The 23,642-nt window shown below is 40.0% G+C and overlaps 1 protein-coding gene across 3 annotated transcripts in view; it reads left to right on the plus strand.

The window, feature by feature from the left end:
* The window catches only part of robo3 (roundabout, axon guidance receptor, homolog 3 (Drosophila)), a 182,095-nt gene extending 159,732 nt beyond the window's left edge, over positions 1-22,363 (plus strand). For 2 of the 3 annotated variants that reach the window (XM_065259478.2, XM_065259493.2), the window contains 19 exons: positions 1,364-1,569; positions 5,431-5,512; positions 5,809-5,977; positions 9,268-9,434; positions 9,523-9,644; positions 9,733-9,949; positions 10,184-10,308; positions 10,606-10,783; positions 10,961-11,188; positions 12,952-12,991; positions 13,094-13,233; positions 13,328-13,609; positions 13,839-13,989; positions 16,103-16,324; positions 17,055-17,239; positions 18,616-18,723; positions 18,819-18,992; positions 19,854-19,996; positions 21,614-22,363. In XM_065259478.2, the coding sequence (XP_065115550.1) occupies positions 1,364-1,569; positions 5,431-5,512; positions 5,809-5,977; positions 9,268-9,434; positions 9,523-9,644; positions 9,733-9,949; positions 10,184-10,308; positions 10,606-10,783; positions 10,961-11,188; positions 12,952-12,991; positions 13,094-13,233; positions 13,328-13,609; positions 13,839-13,989; positions 16,103-16,324; positions 17,055-17,239; positions 18,616-18,723; positions 18,819-18,992; positions 19,854-19,996; positions 21,614-21,625 (2,951 nt within the window). In that variant the 3' untranslated portion in view covers positions 21,626-22,363. The remainder of the gene's footprint in view (positions 1-1,363; positions 1,570-5,430; positions 5,513-5,808; positions 5,978-9,267; positions 9,435-9,522; positions 9,645-9,732; positions 9,950-10,183; positions 10,309-10,605; positions 10,784-10,960; positions 11,189-12,951; positions 12,992-13,093; positions 13,234-13,327; positions 13,610-13,838; positions 13,990-16,102; positions 16,325-17,054; positions 17,240-18,615; positions 18,724-18,818; positions 18,993-19,853; positions 19,997-21,613) is intronic. The other variant, XM_065259486.2, reaches the window with a different exon arrangement.
* The last annotated feature ends 1,279 nt before the right edge of the window (positions 22,364-23,642 follow it).

Consider the following 23,642-nt stretch of genomic DNA (forward strand, 5'->3'; position numbering starts at 1 on the left):
AGCGGCGACGACGTAATCATAAAGGACAGGACGCAGCAGTGCTATGCAAATAACCACAGGAACATATGCAGACTCCGTCATGCTCCCGGTAACAAGATAAACTGTTTATGTGCGCCCCACGCGTGTACCAAACAGAGAAGAACCTTCACCAATATTAGTCCAATATTAGCACAATCCCTCACTCGCTCTGTAAAAACAGCAAGCAGCGGGCTTATGAAATGTAATCCTGTTTACCAGAAACCCGTGGCCTTTACGATGGACGACCCTGATGGATACGGGAGCGAGCATCATCTGACTGATGTTTGCTGCAATGTTCTGATGTAATACATAATAATGTGATCTATTGAAGGGCACACATACTTATATATGTATGTACTTCACAGGGTCACTGCAGCAAGGACATGGTTTTTAAATGAATCTCGCGCCTTGCTAGGAAAACAACACGGTTTGTTTAAGTGATACAGCTTTCTGACCTCACGGCCTTTACCTTTCTTACTGCGACAGGGAGAAAATGCCAGAGATGTAGGCTGATTCTTGTTATTTCGAACGCGGCGGTAACAGAATTGTCAATTATTTATCTCTAGACTTTTCCCTGGGTTGGTAAATAGACAACACTCTTCAGCTCCATGGCAAGATCGAATAAATTATTTATGCAAACGTGTGCAATGTTAAGAAATCACAAGGGAAAGACTGTAGTCTTGTTATTATTTCGCACTGTCATGCATTAAAGCACAACTGTTTATGATTTCATAAAGATAATGTCAGCTTTACCAACAAACAACTAGTAAATATAATATAGTAAGTTTGAATGCAAAGAGTAATTCTATTATAGCATATTGCAACGTGGAAATTGTTTGCTTGGAAAATAAATCCGTCTCTGTGCGGCTATGCAATAGCATCTTAACATTTTTTTTACAGCAGCACTACTATAAGGCTCAATGAAATGATACCCAGAGGCTTGTGGGATTGATCAAATTATGAATCAGTGATTCTGTCTGTTTAGCGCCGCATTCAGATAGCGGACTGTAATTCGAAAAGTGGCCAGTCAAACTAATTTGCACATTCAGTGAATTCAATGATCTGGTTTTTGCCTTCTGCTGATGGCACAGATGAGTTAAGCCATGCATTTCAAATGATTTTTCAGGCAACATTAAATTAAAATAAATACAGAATTGTTTGGCAGCTCATTTGTGGACAGGTTACCGGTATGCTAATGTTATATTTTACTTTGTGAATCTTATTTAGCATAATGCATGTGTCTTTTTCAATGCTACCTCAAGTGTTATTTAATCGAGTGGTTGAGATGGTGGTTACATGCTAATTTGGCTCTCGTGCCCCACGCCTCTCCCATTTTTCACCCTAGCCCCATCTGACCGGATCCCCCCCATCATCCGCCAAGGCCCGGCCAATCAGACGCTCGCTCCAGGCGCCACTGCCCAATTGCAGTGCCACGTGATGGGCAACCCTCTTCCGAGCATCCAATGGGAGCGAGATGGGCAGAGAATCCTGGGCAACGACGATCGCATTAGCCTAATGGAAAACGGCACTTTGCAAATCACAGCCCTGCAGGTACTTCACTTGAGATTATGTTTAAGTGTGCTTGTAAGTGTATGTGTTTCAGCACGGGTTGCTTTAATTCTCAAAAATGCTAATACCCGTGGGGTATTAACATATGGTGATTCCCGTCATAGGCAGATCTATGCGCTGACAGACACCATATGCTGAATTTCCACTGCATTTTCTGTGTAACAGTCACACGCACGTCCTACGTCTTGTCAAACATGCCTCTGTGATGTTTAGACACCGATGACGGCTGTATACTATTATCGGTTGCAAGGGCATATAAAGCGCAGTCGAAACATGCATAATTAGCAAATCAATTTTAATATTTGCTCGTTGGACGCTTTCTGGGTGACCCATCTGGTCATGCGAGAGTTGTGCACGGCGGTAAAACCGGTAATTAGGATCGTAATGGGAAAAGTGTGCGGATAGTGTGCGTTAATGCATGCTCGCATAATGAAATTCATTGCTCGGGGGTCTGGGGTTGTGGTCTGATGGTGGGTTTCACCTGAGACCACACATTTCAGAGCTGATGTGTTAATTGATTGTACATGGGAATGATTAACAGTTACTCATGCCTTCATTAAATGCACTTTCTGCTATATAGAGTAGAGATCTTTATGTGCTACTCTCAGCAAGCTTACAAGGTGATCCCTACCGCATTGTTTGTACCCTTGATGCTCATCTACACAGTAGCTTTGTAGGAAACCGCTGCATGCCAATAGACAAATGTTAAAGAGAATTAAAATCATAATTTACTCACCCGCATGTTGTAACAAACCTGTATAAATGTCTTTGTTCTACTGAACACAAAGGAAGATATTTTGAGGAATGTTTGTGACCAAACTGTTCAAAAAAAATAAATACTATTAAAGTCAATGGACAGCCCTGTTTATCATAGCAGATTTTTAATGTAATGTCCAGTTTGTGTTTATTTGGCCTTACTGTACATAAAATGCTTTGATCAGATGGACATTCGAATGTTTTTGGCTCTAGTATTGGCTTAGTTTTTGCTGTTCTGCGGCCTCCTTTGGCCCCCTTTAGTCCGCGATTAGCCCGGCCTGATGGCAAAGCACAAGGGGCACGGAGACCGGGGTTTGCACAGATGGTAGCATGTAAGCTTGTGAGAAAAAGATAGAGAAGGAAAGTACTGAAGAGCTGCCATTATACCAGGAAGGTCGCCAGAAACCGTTGGCTTTTAACTGTGCCCAGCGTGAGAGAGGAAATCTGGGAGAAGTGTGGAAATAAATGCATAAATAAGTTGGTTAAACTAAGGGATATTTCCCGGAGCTAGTTAAAAAAAATGATCAGTGAATATTTTGCTTCCTTTCTCTTTGTTGGCTCATACATTTTTAAGTGTGTGTTTAGCTGCCAAGGCTGCCATCAGTGAATAATCGGCAGATGCCCGGACGCTTACCTCTCCGAGCGTGCCCAGTGAGAAACAGCACAGTAGGGGTTAACCAATAAGATTTTCTGCTCCAAAGAGGAAGAGTGAGATTCAGAAGTGTCCAAAATAATTCTCTACAATAAACTTCTGTACCGCCTGAGGATATAAAGTCAGTTTTTAGTTCAAGGGTTCATGCTCAGTGATGACATTTTCTGTTTTATTCCCTCAATATCTGCTACAGTATGTATGTCAACAAAAAAAGTTTATTTATGCCAGCATGCACTTAAAAATGAGATTAAGGACAAAACAGACGCATCACATTCGAGGTCAAGTTGTTTGCATGTGTGTATCTCGATGAGTCAAATCCTCAGACGTGTCATTGGTGGCCCTGAGCTGTCAGCACTATTAGATCGCTGTCGCGGAGAGAAATCCTCTACTACAACTCACACTGTCGTAAGCAATTTCAGCCCGACTTCTCCCTTCGGCCCTGTGGTTAAAATTTAATGCTCTCGGCCTATCCGCTGCTCACTGCTTCTTACACATCCATTACGCCCATGCTAAGTCAACTGTAAGAAGTCATAATAAATACATTTATAGACAAGGGTTCAGTTAAATAAACACTCTCAGTATCTTGCATTGGAATGGTTTTATGATTTACACTACAGAGAAATATTATTAGGAAGAGATCTGACTATATTGGTTGTCATAAAAAATTACGTTTAATACAAGACTCACAGGTTGCTTGGCTCAATACTGAGATTATTAATTATTCAATAGAGGACGAGGTATTATCATGTTGCTAAGCTAAACACACAAACACAATGCTAAGCAGTATAAATATTGGGTTTTATTTATGCTATATTTTATTTATACTTTCAGTAAAATAAGTATGTTTATAATCAACATTTCTCTTCACCCATCCGCCGTCGAATTTCTTATTGGTTTATCGCAATGCATTATGGGAATGCTCTTTCTGTGATGGATACATGTAATACTGCCTTACAATGTGGCCAAAATAGGCATCATGGGACTGCATAAATATTCTGCCTTCCCTTTGGAGTAATTTTTGGCATTGTGAACGTGCATGTGATGCCATAAAATAAGTTTGGCAGGTTCAAAAACAAAGCCATAATTCTGTCCTCCTATTTCTAACTTAAATAGTCCTAGGAAAAATGGTAACACTTCAGTATCGGGAACACATATTTACTGAACTCCTATTTTACTGTTTTAAGTACATTTTAGTGAAGGTATGGGTTAGGATTATAGGATAAAGAGCAGTTTTGGGGAAAGTTACTTTTAAAAGTAATGCATTACAATATTAAGTTACTTCCCAAAAAGTAACTAATTGTGTTACTTAGTTACTTTTTATAGAAAGTAATGCTTTCGTTACTTTTGCGTTACTTTTGCGTTACTTTTTCTTATTTGGCTAAGACTCAATCTTTTTCAGGCCTGGCAGGTGGCTTTTATGACTGAGAAGTTCTGCATTTAGAAATTGCATAGAGTGTGTAAATCTACGTTAATACGTTTAGTTTTTTACATCAAATTATTTAAACTGAAAAGTACAGAGCCCCTAAGGGGACTTGGAGCAAAAATTAAATAAAGTTTAGTTTTACGTGCGCACCCGATAGTTTCACGTACGCACGCGATAGTTTCACGTGAGCACATGAAACTAAACTTTCGATTGTTTTACTAGGGATGCACCGATATGGAAATTTTGGCCGATACCGATATATATATATATATATATATATATAGGCCGATAAATATTCATATGAATTTCAAAATGAAAAACTCCCAGACTGCGGACATCTTGTCTTTGCGCTAGACTAGCATACTCTTCTTGAGCCCGCAACACGTTTCATCTTCGTGCTATGTCACAGAAAGCACCAATCAAAACTCCACATGGCCAGCAATGAGCAAGTGAAGTGGTTCAACAAACCGAAATAATCCATCATTTATCGGCTTTCATTTATCGGCCTAATTTTGCTATCAGACCGATAACCGATAATATTAAAAATAAGCAGTTATCGGCCGATAACGATATGTCTGACGATATATCGTGCATCCCTAGTTTTTACTCCAATGTCACCTTAGGGTCTCGGTACTAAAGTAATTTGTGTTACATTTATAAAGTAATGCATTACTTTACTTGTTACTTCAGAAAAGTAATATTATTACGCAATGCGCGTTCCTTGTAATGCGTTACCCCCAACACTCTTAAAGAGTATGGTCATGCATGAATAAGTACTAATAAACAGCCAATATGCTAGTAATAATTGACAACCTGTTAAAAGTGAGAATAGGTCCCCATACTAAGGTATTACGAAAAAATGCTTGGTCCTTTTTTGTTGCCAAATAATAGGCAATTTTGGAGATTTCTTTCTCGTTTGTCAAGATTTTCACGCTGTGCCGAGTAGGCTGCAGCAATGCATTGTGCTTTAGTTTATCCATACAAATGCTGACCCTGAGACTGCTGTTGCTAGGAAACGGACTCTGGGGCCTACACCTGTGTAGCATCCAGTTCGAGTGGAGAGACGAGCTGGAGTGGCGTAGTCACAGTGAAAGGTAACAACACACACACATACACAAGAGCTTCATCATCACCTTCACAAACGACAGCTTATCATTTTTAAACCGTAAAATCGGCTCAGGAACCTGTTTTCTTGCTCAGCAAATATATAAGTGCATTTGTTTGGAGTTGTGCTGACCTGGGATTTTTCTGTTTAATATTGATCTCCGTTTTAAATCTAAACCGCATGTTCTTCGGATAGCAAATAAAACATAGCTCATAACAAACAGGATGACAACTTGCACTATTATCAAGAGATGAATGCTAATATTCTGATCCTCTTCATGTCTAGAAAGCGGAGGTCTTTCCATACCCCCGGTTTCAGAGCCCTACCAGCTACCCGGTCCGCCCCAGAAGCCCGTCGTGACCGACGTGACCCGAAACAGCGTGACTCTGACCTGGCAGCCGAACGCACACGAGGGTGGTGCGGCTGTCACCTCTTACATCATCGAAGCCTTTAGGTAAGTCTATCTTTGGTGAATGATAATATTTGCACAGTGTATTGCGACCTCTCCTTTCTCTGTTTGTTCTCTTCCCTGGTGCTCTCGCCAGAGGCAATCTCAGAGATCCATTCTTCATTTTTTATTAATTCAGTGTCACTGTCGTAGCGCTGCTGGTCAGCCGTGACACGCGGGTAATACCAACCCGTGGCTGCCCTGTCCCTGACCCCTTACTTCAGTCTGATGCTCCTCACAGTCATGCAAGGGCAGCTACATCCTCCGCTTACATCTCACATCCTGGCTGCTACAGGAATCACTTCCCTCGGGCTGCAACTTGCTGCCAGGGAGCTAAATTAATAGCAGATGTCCTGAGGTTCAAGACATACATTTTTAAATTTTTACATATTCTGCTCACTTATTCACCCTATTTCTAACAAGCTGTTTTTGTTACTGTACCCTTAAGACTTCTGTCTGTTTCAGTCTCTTTAGCAAAGGCACATTAATGAGATAACATGGACCGCCTTATGTTAATATATTCATTAAGGCAACAAGATATACAGAAGCAATCGCAAATGTACAAATTGGAATAGTTTGTAATAATACCTTAAAAATATATGTAAACTCAAAAGGTTATAAGTGCAACGTTTAGTAATATTAATGTAATATATTTATATATTTATTTATTAGGCTTTAGTCTATATATTTATAGCCTAGACTTGCCCCCTTCCAGAAAAAGTTAACCTTCATTAAGCATTGAACGTTTAAGGGACACTCCACTCCAACTTTTAATTTTCGGTCGGGCTAAGTACATGATGTAACTACAGAAGAGTCAAGTTTTAAATAGGAAAAATAGGAAACTCTTTGGTTATTTTTTAGCGCGATGCTAATGGTCTAATCAGATTCAATGGATTATGCTAAGCTATGCTTAAAGTGGTAGCGCCAGACCCCGAGATCGGCTGAATGGATTCCAAAACTGTAAAAATCAAATGTTTAACTCTAGGGGAGCTGGAAAATAAGCATATTTCAAAAAAAGTGGAGTGTCTCTTTAAAGTGTGTTAGAGGTATTTTTATATCAATATAGCAATATGTTCCCTTTAACTCTTATAGCCCCCCTAACCTAAAAAATGCACTTTTCAGAAATCAGGAAAATGAGTCTCCAGTATGTGTGCAGAAACATCCTGTTATTTTGCAAATCCATCTATTGTTCTTTATGTAATCTCTTAAACCGCAACAGTCAAACAAAACAGACGATGATGTCACATTGATTACGCCCCAACCATAACCGCTCACAGACTCCGCCTTATGAGAGTGTAGTTCAACCTTTTGCAAGAGACGCATGTTTTAATGTAGTCCAAAGCACATGTGTAAGCATTCTACCTCCTACTTTGCATACGGGGAGGGGAACAGAAGCTTTATTTGCATTTAAAGAAACACACAAAAACAGCAAGTTTTTCATTGCAGACACAAATAGCCATGTTCAACATCGTATAATGAAAGATCTGTTGTGTATTTTGAGCTGACACTTTACAGACACATTTTAGGAATACAAGACTATTTTAATATTGCTAAAAAAAACAGGTTAGGGGCCCTTTAAATTTCATGTACTTTTGCTTGAAGTGGTTTTGGATCTTTTCAGTCCTCCATGGTTGGTTCTTTCTGAAAGTAAGCTTGAAAAATCAGTTTGCTCTGAGAATTCAGGGGGTCTGAGTATGACATGGTAATGTATTCAAATCTAGTCCACATAGACACCCCTCTAAGCTATTATATGCTGGTTAAAATAGTTCTAGCGCTAATTACAGAAGCAAGGTCCTGCGGTCCTTAGAGGCAGGGTGTACGGCTATTTAGCAATGTAGATTTTGATTGCCACACACACATTGTTATACTTACTGTATTTTATATACAAAGACTGGATCGCTCTCCTCTTCCTTGCCCCCCTGGGTAAGAGCTAACATGCCCCCACATCCCTAAAATTGATTCTTTATAGAGTGCCATGGTGTTTGCTATTAAATTTCCTCCCCTGAGGTGAGTGGGACACGAAGGGGCGCTGCGGTAAGAGTCAGGTTCAGGCTTTTGACACCTTTCTATGGTAATCCAGGTTAACCGTTTGGTTCTGCATTTTGAGATTTTAGAAGTGCACATGTAGGTATTTGTGTACAAATAGGGGTAAAGTCTCGTCCAATCACATTCGTGCTGTAACAAAGGGATTTGTCTCCATCTCAGTTGATAGCAAAGTGACCTTGGATTTATCGCTGCTATCGGAAGGGCTGCTGAAGGAATATTTACGAGGTTCCCAGCGTTTACGGCTCGGCCTAATTGCGCAGGTCGGCTTTTATTGGCTATGTGTCTGCGGCAGGAGTCGCCACCAGGGAAACATAAACCTTGAACACGGTGAACGTGACGACCATCTAAACAAGTATGATGGTTACCCGCAGACGAGTGGAGAGAAATATCCCAAAGGCCTCTGGTACAGGCAGATGTCTCCACTTAACATTCATTGTTTATTAAAGGGGGGATGTGTTATTACGAGTTTAGCCCACCTGTACACCACTGGCCCATGACAGCAAAGTGTCCTGAGAATAATTGTTTGCGTTCTCATTAAGCCAGAATTCTTTTTTGATGTGCAATGAGGCTTTGTCTGTTATGAGTGATTGTTTGGGTTGCCAGATTGGCAGACACTTTTAAGCAAAGCAAGGCATGTATATATTTTTTGGCATGTTATCCAAATGTTCCCTTAGAAAAAACCCATGACCTTAAGTGCTTTAATTATTGGCGGATCCTCACGGGGATTCTCCCGTATATCTTTTCCTGTTGTGCTCTTTCATTTTTGTGTGAAATATCACTTTAAATCCTTGTTTTAAAGTTTCCAGAATCAAGAATGGAGCACAGTTTTTGGTTCATTTACTTTGATATCACAGACTAGGATCCAATGTTTTATTTATTTGCTGCATGCAAGAGCATTATGATAATGCCACACTGTAAATAAAGCTACAGTATAGCTGTAAACATCAGTCAGTCTGAGTCTATGCATCTCACGCACCAAAGGGAAAGAAAAGCAGTGATGGTTTGCATCATAGTGGAGCTGGGTCATTAAACAGACACATATAATGACAAGTGCCCATAACCGTCCCCGACATTGACTTTGCTGTTAAACCCCCCTCCCTGTAAAGCCATAAAACAGCTTTGAAACAAATGTGGCACATAATATTGCCGTATTGATGGACCGCATAGGGAATTAATTGCTGGTGTAAATGTGATGCACTGCAGAATGATTTTCATTTGCTGATCAATGATCAATGTCGTTTATTTTTCAGCCAATCAGCAGGCAGTACATGGCAGACGGTCGCAGATTTGGTGAAACTAGAGAAGCACACGGTAACCGGGCTATCTCCGAATACCATTTACCTCTTCATTGTTCGGGCGGTCAACGCATATGGCCTGAGTGACCCCAGCCCAATTTCAGAGCCTGTACGCACACAAGGTCTGTTTACATTTATTGCTCTACATTTATTATTTAGATACTTTGATCATATGTCTAAAATATTAATATTGTACGTGTTTTGGTGCAGACGTGAGTCCGACAGGTCAAGGTGTGGACCACAGACAGGTTCAGAGGGAGCTTGGAGAGATGTCCATACAGCTTCACGAGCCAGCGCTCCTGACTGCATCCAGCGTTAAGATCAGCTGGAACGTGAGTACCGGCGACACATCTGATCTCTGCGTGAACCTCTCATCATCTCCACGACCTTATCTCATTTCTCCCTCGTGCAATCTCACAGGTCGACCGTCAGTCTCAGTACATCCAGGGTTATCGCTTGCTTTACCGTCCTGTCGGCGGATCCTGGTCTCAACAGGAAGTGAAAGGGGCAACGGAGCGTAACGCCGCCATCACCAACCTGCTCAAAGGCACGGAGTACGAGATTAAAATACGACCTTACTTTAACGAGTTTCAGGGTATGGACAGCCGCCCGGTGACGTTCCGCACACCAGAGGAGGGTAAGATATCCCCTGCTCTTTTAGTTCCCGTTCGATGCACTTCAATTTCATTTCACTCTAATCAATTCAATTCGAGTTCATTCAGGCCGGTTTAACTCGATTTTGATTTGCTGCGCACAAACAAAATGAATCTTTTCATTCCACAAAATGGAATTACGGACGAGGATAATGTAGATTTACTATTAAGGACACTTAGTTTTTTAAATTTGTAATTTGATCTCAATCCCCTTCCAGTTCCGAGTGCCCCTCCTCGTGCTGTAACCGTGGAAACAGTCAAGCTCAGCAACAGTTCAAGCATCAGCGTATCCTGGCAACCTCCTCCCACTGAGATGCAAAATGGCGTCATTCAAGAATATAAGGTGAGATTTTAAGCAAAAAATTGTATTGCATCACATTAAGCAAAAAAAGTATTGCATCACATCCCAACCAGACAGATCATGATTTCCAGCATGTAATTGTTTGTCCGGCTACACTGAAAGCGAAAACACAGTTTGACGTGACCAATCATAACAGATTTAAAGTTTTAACATACGATTCGGTGGATCCAATGAGATTTCACAGTGAATAGGGCAACCCAGCATGACACTGCGGTGACAGAAACATAATGTGTTGCTCGCAGCGATGCTTTTAAAGTCTCATCCCCTCTCTCGCTTCAGATTTGGTGTATGGGAAACGACTCCCAGACGCGTTACCGAATCAATCAGACTGTGGATGGGAACGTGCTGACCACCTTGGTAAAGGGGCTTCTGCCTGGCGTGTTGTACCAGGTGGAGGTGGCAGCGGTGACCAGCGCAGGAGTGGGCACCCACAGTCAACCCGTGTCTGTGCTTATTAGTGAGTACTCGCTAAAACATCAACCATCAAACCATGAAAAACTTGCAAAACTTTAATGTAAATTCTCTTTGATTTTTCTTCCCACCGCTTGCTTTGAGACTAAATCTCCTAAATCTTTCAGACGTGTTAAGACATTCGGTTAGAAAGTAACCCTCTGATCTGCATTTCTCACTCCAGAGTTGCCCGCAGAGCAGCCCGCAGTCACAGGTGGAGGCAGCGAATCGGATGAGAACGTCAGTCTGGCTGAGCAGATCACGGATGTAGTAAAGCAGCCGGCTTTTATTGCGGGCATCGGCGGCGCATGCTGGGTAATCCTTATGGGATTCAGCGTGTGGATTTACTGCAGACGCAAGAAGAGAAAGGAACTCAGCCACTACACTGCGTCGTTCGCATACACACCTGCAGGTATGCCGATGTGCACATATCTCAAAACACAGGAGGAATTCAGAAAGGACTAATCACACCCGGCAGCAGCACTGTTTATTTGCATGTACGGTCTGTGTTGGTTTAGCCTTGATTCTCTGAAGGAATTATACAAAATATGCGACACCTCAAACATGCTACAAAATTAGTGAGATTTACATGGTACATTACGCTTTTTTGAAAATATGCAATTTTTTTAGCTCCCCTAGAGTTAAACATTTGATTTTTACCGTTTTGGAATCCATTCAGCTGATCTCTGGGTCTGGCGGTACCACTTTTAGCATAGCTTAGCATAATCCATTGAATCTGATTGGACCATTAGCATCACGCTAAAAATAACTAAAAAGTGTTTCAATATTTTTCCTATTTAAAACTTGACTCTTCTGTAGTTACATCGTTACTAAGACTGACAGACATTTAAAAGTTGCGATTTTATCATGCGCCTCCTGCAGCCATGGTACGGCAGCAAAGTCATTGGTTATTACACCAGAATGAGAGTATAGTTCCTAGCCATATCTGCATATAAAATCGCAACTTTAAATTTTCCGTCAGTCTTAGTACACGATGTTACTACAGAAGAGTCAAGTTTTAAATAGGAAAAATATTGAAACTCTTTGGTTATTTTTTAGCGCGATGCTAATGGTCTAATCAGATTCAATGGATTATGCTAAGCTATGCTAAAAGTGGTACCTGGAGATCATGTTTAAAGGATTAGTCCATTTTCTTTAAAAAAAATCCAGATAATTTATTCACCACCATGTCATCCAAAATGTTGATGTCTTTCTTTGTTCAGTCAAGAAGAAATTATGTTTTTTTGAGGAAAAAATTTCAGGATTTTTCTCATTTTAATGGACTTTAATGGACCCCAACACTTAACAGTTTTAATGCAGTTTAAAATAGCAGTTTCAACGCAGCTTCAAAGGACTTTAAACGATCCCAAACGAGGCATAAGGGTCTTATCTAGCAAAACGATTGTCATTTTTGGCAACAAAAAAAAATGCACTTTTAAAACACAACTTCTCTTCTTCCTCCGGCTGTGTAACGAGTCAGCGCGACATCACGTAATTGCGTATTGACACGTGTTACATATATGAAACGCATATATGCGGACCATTTTAAACAATAAACTGACACAAAGACATTAATTAGTATCATTCCACATACAACAACGTCGAAACCGTCTTTCTCCACACTTGTAAACACTGCGGCGTAGTTTCGCATACGTCATCCGTGACCTCATGACGTAATGACGTATTACGTGAGGTCGCGCTGGCACGAAGTTGTGATTTAAAAGTGCATTTTTTTTTTTGCAAAAATGACAATCTTTTCGCTGGATAAGACCCTTATTCCTTGTTTGAGATCGTCCTTTGAAACTCCGTTGAAAAAAACTGTTAAGTGTTGGTGTCCATTAAAGTCCATTAAAATGAAAAAAATTCTGGAACATTTTCCTCAAAAAACATAATTTCTTCTCGACTGAACAAAGAAAGACATCAACATTTTGGATGACATGGTGGTGAATAAATTATCTGGATAAAAAAAAGGACTAATCCTTTAACTCTAGGGGAGCTGGAAAATGAGCATATTTTTTTAAAATTGGAGTGTCATTTTAAACTGGATTTGAAGTCCAGGTTGTGGAAGATGCAGTAAATTACAATTATTGCATAAACTAAGTTTTAATTTTGCTTGTGATTATATTCCAAAGTCCATTTATAGACTCTCATTTATGTTTTGAAAATCTTTTATAGTTGGTTTTCCACATGGAGAAAGTTCTGGACTGAATGGCAGGTAACTGGCACTTTTTTTTTCAAATGATGAAATTGAGTGCAAAGTAATTTTTAAAATGCACATACAGTGATTTCAGATAACTAACATGTTTTCTCTTTGTAGGCCTGGTATGCTGGGTGCTAACATGGGAAATTACCCTTGGCTGGCCGACTCTTGGCCCACCACTAACCTCATACACAACGGGAAAGATTCAGTGAACTGCTGTACGTCTAAACACGACACACCAGAGAGATACTACAACGGTAAAAATCCTGGTTACAGAACGACATTAAATGGCTGTTCTGTTTAATTAAAAGCTCCCGCAGCAGCTTAATTCATTTCCCTTTGCATCCTCAGAGGCGGGAATCTCCAATTACCTGAATCAAACTGAAAAATACAGCGCAGACTCCAATGAAGGTCCCATCTACAGCACCATTGATCCCACCAGCGAAGATCTGCGCAGCTTCTCCGCTCAATACTCTCAACACACCACGCCTTACGCCAGTACTCCCATCATGCCTTTCACCAACCAGACGCCCTGCAGTCCTGAGCAAGATGGCAGCCACTGGATCACTCCAACGCAGCCTGGTACCTCCAACTCGCAGTATGCGCAGCCAGACCGGTCCAAGAATGATAATGGTACGGGCGGATATCTTTACACAGTCTTGTATAGTATTGCATATAGTCGAAGATCTTAAAAAAACTGTACGCCTTACATTTATGCATTTGGGAAGATGCTTTTATCTAAAGGGAAGTATACACTTCTTTTGTCAGTATGTGTGTGTGTTCGAACTCATGACCTTTTGTACTGTTAATGCAATGCTCTACCACCAAGAATAACATCTAAACCAAATCTTTTGTTTTGCAGCAAAACAACCAAAGCAGAAGCTAATGGGGAAACCAGTGAAAACTCCATCTCTCAACTGGATGGAAGCGCTGCCCCCTCCGCCCCCATCTGGAGATCTGGATGAATGTGAGGAGGAAGAGGAGGATGAAAATGAACTAATCCAGGATATGGGGTAAAGTCTCCAAATTTCATTGCAGTGAACCATTTATACTAAAACGCATTAAAGAAATCCAAATAGATTTGAGGCTTTAGGGAAAAAAGTAGTAAAGGCATTTGGATTTTTATGTATATGCATATTAGCTGGACCAACCTACAGTTTTAGTTCACAGTAATTTAGGCTCAAGAAACTACATTTCCAACCATTGTTGAGTGATTTTGTCTTTATTTTTACAGTCATGTTCATTTAGCAGAACCCATTACTGTACATTCAAGCTGTTTATTTTATCACTATGTGTGCATTCACTGGTTTTGCTCTCCCCTATTTCAATAGATAAATGTAATTGCGTGCCTCAAAAATAGCTGCTAAGGCTCGTTGCCAAGATTGCCACAATTTATAGCTTCATTACTCGGTCTGATCATTGCTGTTTATTTTCCACGTCAACATTGGTAAACAATTTGCAGCATGTCGGCTGGCTGAGAGCCCTCCGAGATATTCTCACAAAGCTTTTTGGTGTTTTTATTGTTCCAAGAAAGGTCACATTATTAGGTACAACGCAGAGCAAACAAAGTTATATGCAACCCTCGAGTCTAGCCATAATTCCTCATAAAATGGATGTTTTTGCATTAGTTCCCACCTGTATTGCTTTAGTTTCTTGTTAGCATTGGCCGGCGAGTGCCCTAGCCGTGGGCAGTGAGACGTGCTCAGGCGCTGATGGGTAGAGACCCATTATTATTGCCACTATGGGCCAACGGTTGCCCGCAAGGGGCACTAGAGGGAGAGAAACATTAACCTCGGTGGTTAACCAATCCTGACTCTGCTTACAAGCAGCGATCCGTAAACCTGATAACCTTGACAACTCTTTTTCGTAAATCCGTCCCACAGTACCCACATAAGCCGCTAACGGCCTCCCAGCAGAATTACGTCATTATTCTGGACACTAGCGCGCAGAGAGACGCTCGCGGCCAAACTTGTGAAATTTGTGCTTAACTCATCGATAACAAGGTTGACCTTCATACCAGCCCTGAGGGCTGTGGTATTACGTTTGGACTTTGCTTAAATAACTCACAACTCGGCTCAGCATGGCACAATGAATATATTTAAAGCCAGAGCGTTTTATGTGTACGTGTCATTCGGTTCGTATGCCATCAATGATAGCCCACGGCGTAATATTGAGTCAATGTCACTCAAAATGTCACAGCATTTACTTATTCTGCATGGATTAGACCTGAAACATCACACAAATTGTTATCTGGAGGCCAGGCTGTCTGGTTTGACGGAAATCGATATGCCACTGGTTTCAATGACCCAGCGATCATAATGAGTGCCTGCTGATTGATTCACAGGGGTACTTGAGTTACTTAACCTTCTCCTAAATATGAGGGAATTTGGTTGTAGGGCAGAAATGAAGTCATTTATTTCTTAAGTCTTAGTCAAAAGGGCAAGTAAGAGTTTCGCCTGCATACGCATTACACACTTTGATAAATGCAATTTTCTTATTGCCATGTGCTTAGTATTTGTACTTGTTAACAAGTTTGTCTGCTTAAAGGGACACTCCACATTTTTTGAAAATATCCCCTAGAGTTAAACATTTGATTTTTACCGTTTTGGAATCCATTTAGCCGATCTCCGGGTCTGGCGGTACCACTTTTAGCATAGCTTAGCATAATCCATTGAATCTGATTAGACCGTTAGCATCGCGCCTTAAAAAATAACCAAAGAGTTTCGTTTTTTTATTTTTTAAACTTGACTATTTTTGGCTGCTGCATAATATCATTGTGCCAGAAGAGTCAAGTTTTAAATAGGAAAAATATCAAAACACTTTGATTATTTTTTTGCGCAATGCTAATGGTCTAATCAGATTCAATGGATTATGCTAAGCTATGCTAAAAGTGGTACCGCCAGACCCGGAGATCAGCTGAATGGATTCCAAAACAGTAAGAATCAAATGTTTAACTCTAGGTGAGCTGGAAAATGAGCATATTTTCAAAAAAAGTTGAGTGTCCCTTTAATGTTGCCTACATTTGAGTTGTTTTGCTTTTCAAAACTAACGCCGACTAAAAGTTTTACCTCTCCAAATATGAGAATGCAAAATTAGGCTACATTGGTGTTGAATCTCTACACACAGGTCAGATGAAGAAGATTGGTGTCCCCCTCTACCAGAGAGGACCTACCTCATGGATGGCTCGATTGAGGACGGCCCTGCTCCACCCCTGAGAGGAGATGCCTCTTCCCCCACCACATCCTACAGCCACCAGTCTACAGCCACCCTAACACCATCACCCAGAGATGATAGCCACTGCCACGATATACCACGCTTACATCAGCTCGAGCAGCCACACATAGCACGGTGAGATAGCACCCTAAGAAAGGACTGGAAAACATAATCGGCAAATAACACCGACTCGAACCTGCATTGTGCACACGAGCACCCCAGTGGAATATGTTAAGCTAATCCCTAAACATAGGCTCTCATTATTTCACTTATTTCTGTCCCATTTTTTTTTTAAATAGCAAGGTACGTGTTTGACATTTTGAGTTCAAATATGTCCTGCGCAAGTGAACTAAAAAAGTCAACAGGATTTGCTTGTTTTAAACTTTAGTTGTCTTGAACTTAAATAAATGACTAGAGTGGAGCCGATGTTCATTTTAAAACTGTCAATATCAGCCATACCGCATCCATTAGGGAATTTTCTCCTTTGGTTACATTGCCTACATTATTAAGAACACAGTTTATTTGTTTTCATTCCCCAAGAGAGTTCTTATGGATGGGTTGTTTGTTCCTGCATGAGAAAATATGCTTTATGAATAATTTATTACTCTTCAAGAACATATTTATTATATAACTGCGGTGCAGAGCAGATATTTGCTCTATGAAGTCATCGTTGATCTTCTTGCTAAACAGCAGATGGGCCAAGTTTTGTACTAATCTTGAACTATGTTTAAGAGGTTCAAATAGGATTTGTAAGCAGCCGGATGCTACTCACAAGATGTTTAAATGCAACTGCAGTTTAATAATGCAACGCTTTCTACACTTTGCTTCTGTTACTCTATAAAAAAATACTTTTTTTTATCAACAGTCGGTTGCCATGTGGACCAGTGCCTGTGCCACGAGCGCCAAGCCCCCCTCTTACCCAATCCAACCCAAATCTGTCGGCCAATCAGGAGTGCTCTGACAACACTGTGCCACACCGCTCATCACATAAGAGAGACCTGAGCCAAGGAGCTGCACAAAGCATAGAAAACATTAGCAACACTACACCAGGTGTGTTTCTTACAGTCATCTTTATTCATTCAGCATACACAGAAAGTTGTTTCGAATGCTTCGGTTCTACATTTAAATGTGCCATGGGAGATTTTAAAGGTCCACTGTGTAGATTTTTAGCGGCATATTGCGGTACAATTTTGCAACAGCTCAGATTACAGTTTAACACTCCCTTTCGAAATGCATAGAGAAGCTACGGTAGCTGCCACAGGACAAACATGTCATCATCTGAGACGGCGTAGTGACAAAACTCGCAGTTTGTCTGTTTAGTGCTACTGTACATAGTACATGGCGGTGACTTCCATGAAGTGTATGTAGATAAAAACAGCTCATATTAAGGTAATCAAAACGATACAGTTTATTATGTAAGGTCTTTATACACCACTGATAATATAGTTATGTATATTAAATTGCATTTCTGAGATCCTTCTATAAGTCACACAATGCACCTTTAATGCTTCCACCCTCCCAAGAAATACAAAATAAGAAACACTGCAAAGTGTCCATCTTGCATGGTTTTCTCCTCGTTTAAAGGGACACTCCACTTTTTTTTGGAAAATATGCTAATTTTCCAGATCCTCTAGAGTTAAACATTTGATTCTTACCATTTTGGAATCCATTCAGCCGATCTCCGGGTCTGGCGCTGCCACTTTTAGCATAGCTTAGCATAATCCATTGAATCAGATTAGACCATTAGCATAGTGCGTTTAAAAATAACCAAAGAGTTTGGATATTTCTCCTATTTAAAACTTGACTCTTCTGTAGTTACATTGTGTACTAAGACTTACGGAAAATTAAAAGTTGCGATTTTTCTACGCTGAAATGGCTATGGCGTAATAATTATGGACTTTGCTGCGGTACCATGGACTCAGGAGGCACAATGATATTACGCAGTGCCCGAAAATAGTCCCCTGCTATTGAAGGTACCAAAGGGAACTACTTTCGGAGCTGCATAATATCATTGCCTCTGCTGCAGCCATGGTACAGGAGCAAAGTTCTTGATTATTACGCCATAATAAGAGTATAGCTCCTAGACATATCGGCCTGAAAAACACAACTTTACATTTTCCGTCGGCCTTAGTACACGATGTAACTACAGAAGAGTCAAGTTTTAAATAGGAAAATTATCGAAACTCTTTGGTTATTTTTTAGGGCGATGCTAATGGTCTAATCAGATTCAATGTATTATGCTAAGCTATGCTAAAAGTGGTACCACCAGACCCAGAGATCGGCTGAATGGATTCCAAAACGGTAAAAATCTAATTCTTAACTCTAGGGGAGCTGGAAAATGAGCATATTTTTAAAAAAAGTGTAGTGTCCCTTTAAAATTGCTCAGGCTAGTTGCATCAATGTGATCTTAACGTCCCGTCCATTAGGTCGAGCGAGACCCTCGGGAGACACGCACACGCCTCCCGGACAAAAATCCAAAGTGAAGAAGAAATCCTCCAAGACCGGCCAGTATCGAAGAGATATACTGCAAGGCGGTAAGTTACCTCTTCACTAAATAAAAGGAAACATTTATTGTGTTGTTTATAGTTTGGGTTCTTCTGCATGGCTAACATGGTGGTCTTGTCTCTAGATCTGCCTCCTCCCCCAGAGCCTCCTCCTGAGGATCAACCAAACTGTGCCCAAGTAGGGGGATATGAATGTGGACAGACGTCTTTGGAGAGAGGGGGGAGCTCTCATTCCTCGATGGAGAGGAGAGAACAGGGAACACCCAATCGGAAAAACTCTACACATAGACGGAAAGATGGTTAGAGGACTTTTATTAAAGACTCCTTGTATTGGATATGGATATTAAGTACTTGAGAGCAAAACACATTTTTGTCTTAAACGGGACAGAGAATGAAAAATCATTTTTACCTTGTCTTTGTTGAATAATGGTAGTCTACCTGCATTCACAACATACAAAAAGTGCTAAACATGCTAAACATCTCAGTCTCATAGAAATTCCTCTTTTAGAAATGTCAGCCAGAAAACGGCCCAAAACTGATGCTTATGACATCACAGGCATCTCACTGCCCCTCCACTTTAAAATAATTGGCTACATTTTTTGAGTGGCAGCAAAGTCAGCCAATCAGTAATGAGATTGCAAGTTAAGCCAGTAGGGGGAGCCAAATAGCTGCAAAACCACTTGTATAAAATCCCCCACCCTAATAGAGCTATCTGAGAGAGGTTTTTAGGAAGCTTCTAAGGCATTACAGACCCAAACAAAAAAAAAAATTGTGTACATGTCACATCACAGAACAAGGATAAATACCCCGTTCAATCATTCTATGTCACCTTTAATCTATGTATGAATTTCATTGCATCAGGTAAAAAGAATATTAAAGGGTGCAAACAAATGAGGCTCTGAAAATTCAATTTTATAACCATCTGTTGGCAGCAGCACTTCACTGATAAAATCATTTACCTTGTGATCAAATAAAACTTTCTTTTTGTTAAATGAAAAGTGTGCTTGTTCTTACAGCCAGTTGATATTTTCTAAACTATTACAGTGACACAAGTGTGTCTTAAGCATCCAAATACTTTACGAGGTCATGAAACATCCTTGTATTGTACCAATACACGTACACGACTGCTAACTTTATGGATTTGTTTATGTGTGTCTCAGTAGAGGAAGACTTAATTCCTTACAACAAGCCCAACTTCCTATCTCGGGGTCAGATGTCCAGCAACTGCTCCACAACAGGAAGTTCATCATCGCGAGGGTCGACGGGATCACGAGGGCAAGGGACGGGCAGAAAGAGGAATGATGTAAGACTGCTGTACAAATGACTTTTGTTCACACTGTGTTCTGATGTATATTTATTTGTATAAAATAGCTCAGTGCTTCAAGATTTAATCCCTTCCTCCCAAATCCCAAACATTATCCCAGTTTTTGAGGCCAGCTTAGTCCAACACGACCTTGTGCATTACTTTGTTTATTCCTTAACGCACATCAATTGAGTAAGTGTGGATGAGTCTAGACTGCTTCCATCTGTCTGGGTCGCTCATAAGTGTCCTTCGACGTGCCGGGGACGAGCGAGGTACTTCAAATCAACAATCAGCGATTTCTTCTGAAATGCATTTCGGGAACAGATGACAGAAGAGATGCTACAAAAAAATAGATTTGTCTGTAGAGTGTTTGTCTTCAATTTGGTTCACTCAAAGCATCCTAGCTCTCAAATGAACAAGGTTGTCATATACTTAAATGTTTTTTTTTTTAAAGTTGCCAGCCTGCGGCAGCATTTTTCATGATTTTCACAAAAGTTTAAAGGAAAACACCACTGTTTTTGGATATTTTATTATGTTCTTACCTCAACTTAGACGAATTAATACATCCCTATCTTTTATCAATGCGTGCATTTTTAATCTTTGTACAGCGCCTCGTGAATGTGTTAGCATTTAGCCTAGCCCCATTCATTCCTTAGGATCCAAACAGGGATGAATTTAGAAGCCACCAAACACTTCCATGTTTTCCCGATTTAAAGACATACATGAGTAGTTACACGAGTAAATATGGTGGCACAAAATAAACTTTTGTTTGGAGCCATAGGAATGAATGTGGCTAGGCTAAATGCTAATACAATCAAGAAGCGTTGTACAATTTTCGCACTTAACATTTTTAATAAATTTAATGATAATAAACAAGATTAAAACAATACCACATTGTGTATCAATATCATACAGCCCTAATGACATTTTTGATTTTCTGTTTTTTTACAAAAAGACAAGATATAAAAGAAATGGTTCACATTCAGCATTTGTGCGTGCTTCATTCAAAGAAAAATATCTGGTCTGTAAAAGACAATGTCATGACCCAGGTGACTGTAACCGTACTTATCCCACAGACTTAAAAAACTTCTATCATGGGAACCGGTTAATGCCCGACTGAGGTCACCCGCCATACATACTGAAGAGTCTCTTTAGATGTGAGCCCCCCTCTCAAGTTACCCCGTCCCCTTAGAACATAAAAGACCGAACACATAAAAGAGGGTCATGCGTTCCCCACGGAGAGAGTTTCGGGTTACCCCGTCCTGTCACGGTGGTTAGCGTTATCTTTCCAGTCGGACAGAAAGCGTGAATGGGTTCCATAGGTTCTGGAGACGGGAGAGGAGCTCTTCCTCACAGACGGGCATTATTCTGTATGCTTAGATCTTGTCACGTCACATGATGGACATACCTGCGGCATTAAAGCTACTATAGACCTGTCTTTTGTCCTGAAAGATGAAGACCACCTGCTAAAATAAAAGAAGCTGGCTGTTGTCCATCATAAATTATGGATATTTTTAATCTAGTCATGCGCCATTTAAAACCATTTGGAAGCTACGGTAGATAATAACAAAGAAGTGTTTGTGTTTTGTAACTCAAATGTTTAATTTTTCTCTACAGGAGATGAGATAAGAGAAGGCTGTGAGATGAAGAGAGTTTTGACCTAAACGTCCCTCCATTCCTCGACGGAAGAGAACCGGACGAGTGTACAGGAGTCTCACGGACGAATCTCGGACTTTGAATTACATTATTAATTATTGTTATTATTGTTATTTATGACCTTCATGGGGCATTTTTTTCATCACGCTATCATTGTAAATAATCATCCGTTGAAGCTTTTTACATGGGGTCCAGATGCAAGAAGACTATATTGTATTTATACATGAAATGAAAAAAGCTCCAATATTATAGATAAGTTAATGTCTGAATGTGCCAACCTCTTTTGTAGAAATGTATACAGTAACATTTCAACGCAGAATAATATTGCACTCACGTTGTGTTGGAAAACAACAAAAAAATACAAAGCACAATACGCGTTGTTTGACCAGCCAGCTAGACGGCCAGTTACACAACCTCACCGATCCGAGGAACGCTTTTGGCCGTCCGCCTCCATCTGTGGATTCCCGTCGTTTAACTCACCAGAGAATGTGGTCCCTTCCCGTTTCTTTTTGTTGTTTTTTTTTTTAAAGCCAGGAGAGTGTCATTCGACGACTGTTGTGAACGATTGTACTAGTCTTTTTTTTAAGGAGTGTTTCGAAGGCAGTATGAAAATGTATTTCATTCAAAAAACAAACATTATGTTTCTTTGACTAACTTTTTGGTAGTCCTTGTTGTTTTGTACAAATAAAATACATTTGCTGAGCTATACAAGATAGTTTTGCTTTACCTTTCCGTGTGTTCCCTTTGCAATGCGGTGTGATTTATTCGGAGACAGATGGTTTAAAGCTATCTTTTGTCTCTAAGGTTACGGCGAAGCACGCAGCCGCTTCCATCTGGGCGAGATGCCATTGTAGGGCATGAAATTACCTCTTCCAGGACAACACTTTTAAAGCTGAGAGGAATAAAGAAAAGAAAAAACAAGTGTGGAGAAAGGGAAAGTGAGTTAAGTAAAAAGCAAGAAGAGAGAAAGTCACTCCCACCTGAGACTCACTGAGCCTGAGGTGAGAAAATCAGAGGAAAGGAAAAACACAGGGAATGAGAAAGAGAACAAGGATTAAATATAAAAATGGAAAGCAGTTTGTGTGTGAAAGCGAGAATTTAAAAATAAACAACAGGTGAAGATGATCTTTGGACCGTTTCATCCATCTTTAGAGACATGTTGACATTTTGTGCTTTTCTGTAGGTGGTCTACCAGAGAACTGGATTTGAACTACATTGTGTGACTCGCTTTTGCAAGTAAGATGTGTTCTTAAATCAACAACTATTGTTAGTTCTGGAACAAAGAAAACTTGGTTTTAACCCTAAGCTTTCATTTCTCTATAAACTAAATGATAGGTTAATAAGAATGTGGGCATAAGAGGCCTATAGAACCCAAGGGCTGACCCTAAAAACTTGTTGACGCAGGAATGTTAATGCATGAAAATATCTTTTTGGGCAAGATCATGGTCACTTTCATACATTTGGATCTAAATAAAGTTTCTCGGCCTCACAAACACTAGGATTTAAAGGGACAGTTCACCCAAAAGGAAAAGAAAAGTAGATGGGGATCATTCTTTCACTGCAAAAAATGACTTTCTTTCTTAGTATTTTTGTGTTGTTTTCAGTAAAAAAATAAAATTGTGCTTAAAATGGAATAAGAAAAAATTTCTCAAGTGTTTATGAAAAAAGTAAACTTATTTCAAGAAATTTTTCTTATTCCACTGGCAGATTTTTTTTGCTTGTTTTAAGCACTAACTTACTTAAAGGTTATCTTTTTGTCTAAAAACTAGATTTTTTTCCAGGTCATTTTGCTCATCAAGAAAAAAAAATCTTATGTTAAGAATTTTTAAATATTTTTACTGACAACAAGACAAAAATACTAAGTACACTGCAAAAAATTATTTTCAAGAAAAAATTTCTTGGTATTTTGGTCTTGTTTTCAGTAAAAATTCTTGATGAGTCTAGTTTCTAGACCAAAAATATCAAATTTAAGTGTTTTTGTGCATAAATC

This window comes from Paramisgurnus dabryanus, chromosome 10 (genome assembly GCF_030506205.2).
Source record: "Paramisgurnus dabryanus chromosome 10, PD_genome_1.1, whole genome shotgun sequence".
Taxonomy (NCBI): Eukaryota; Metazoa; Chordata; class Actinopteri; order Cypriniformes; family Cobitidae; genus Paramisgurnus; species Paramisgurnus dabryanus.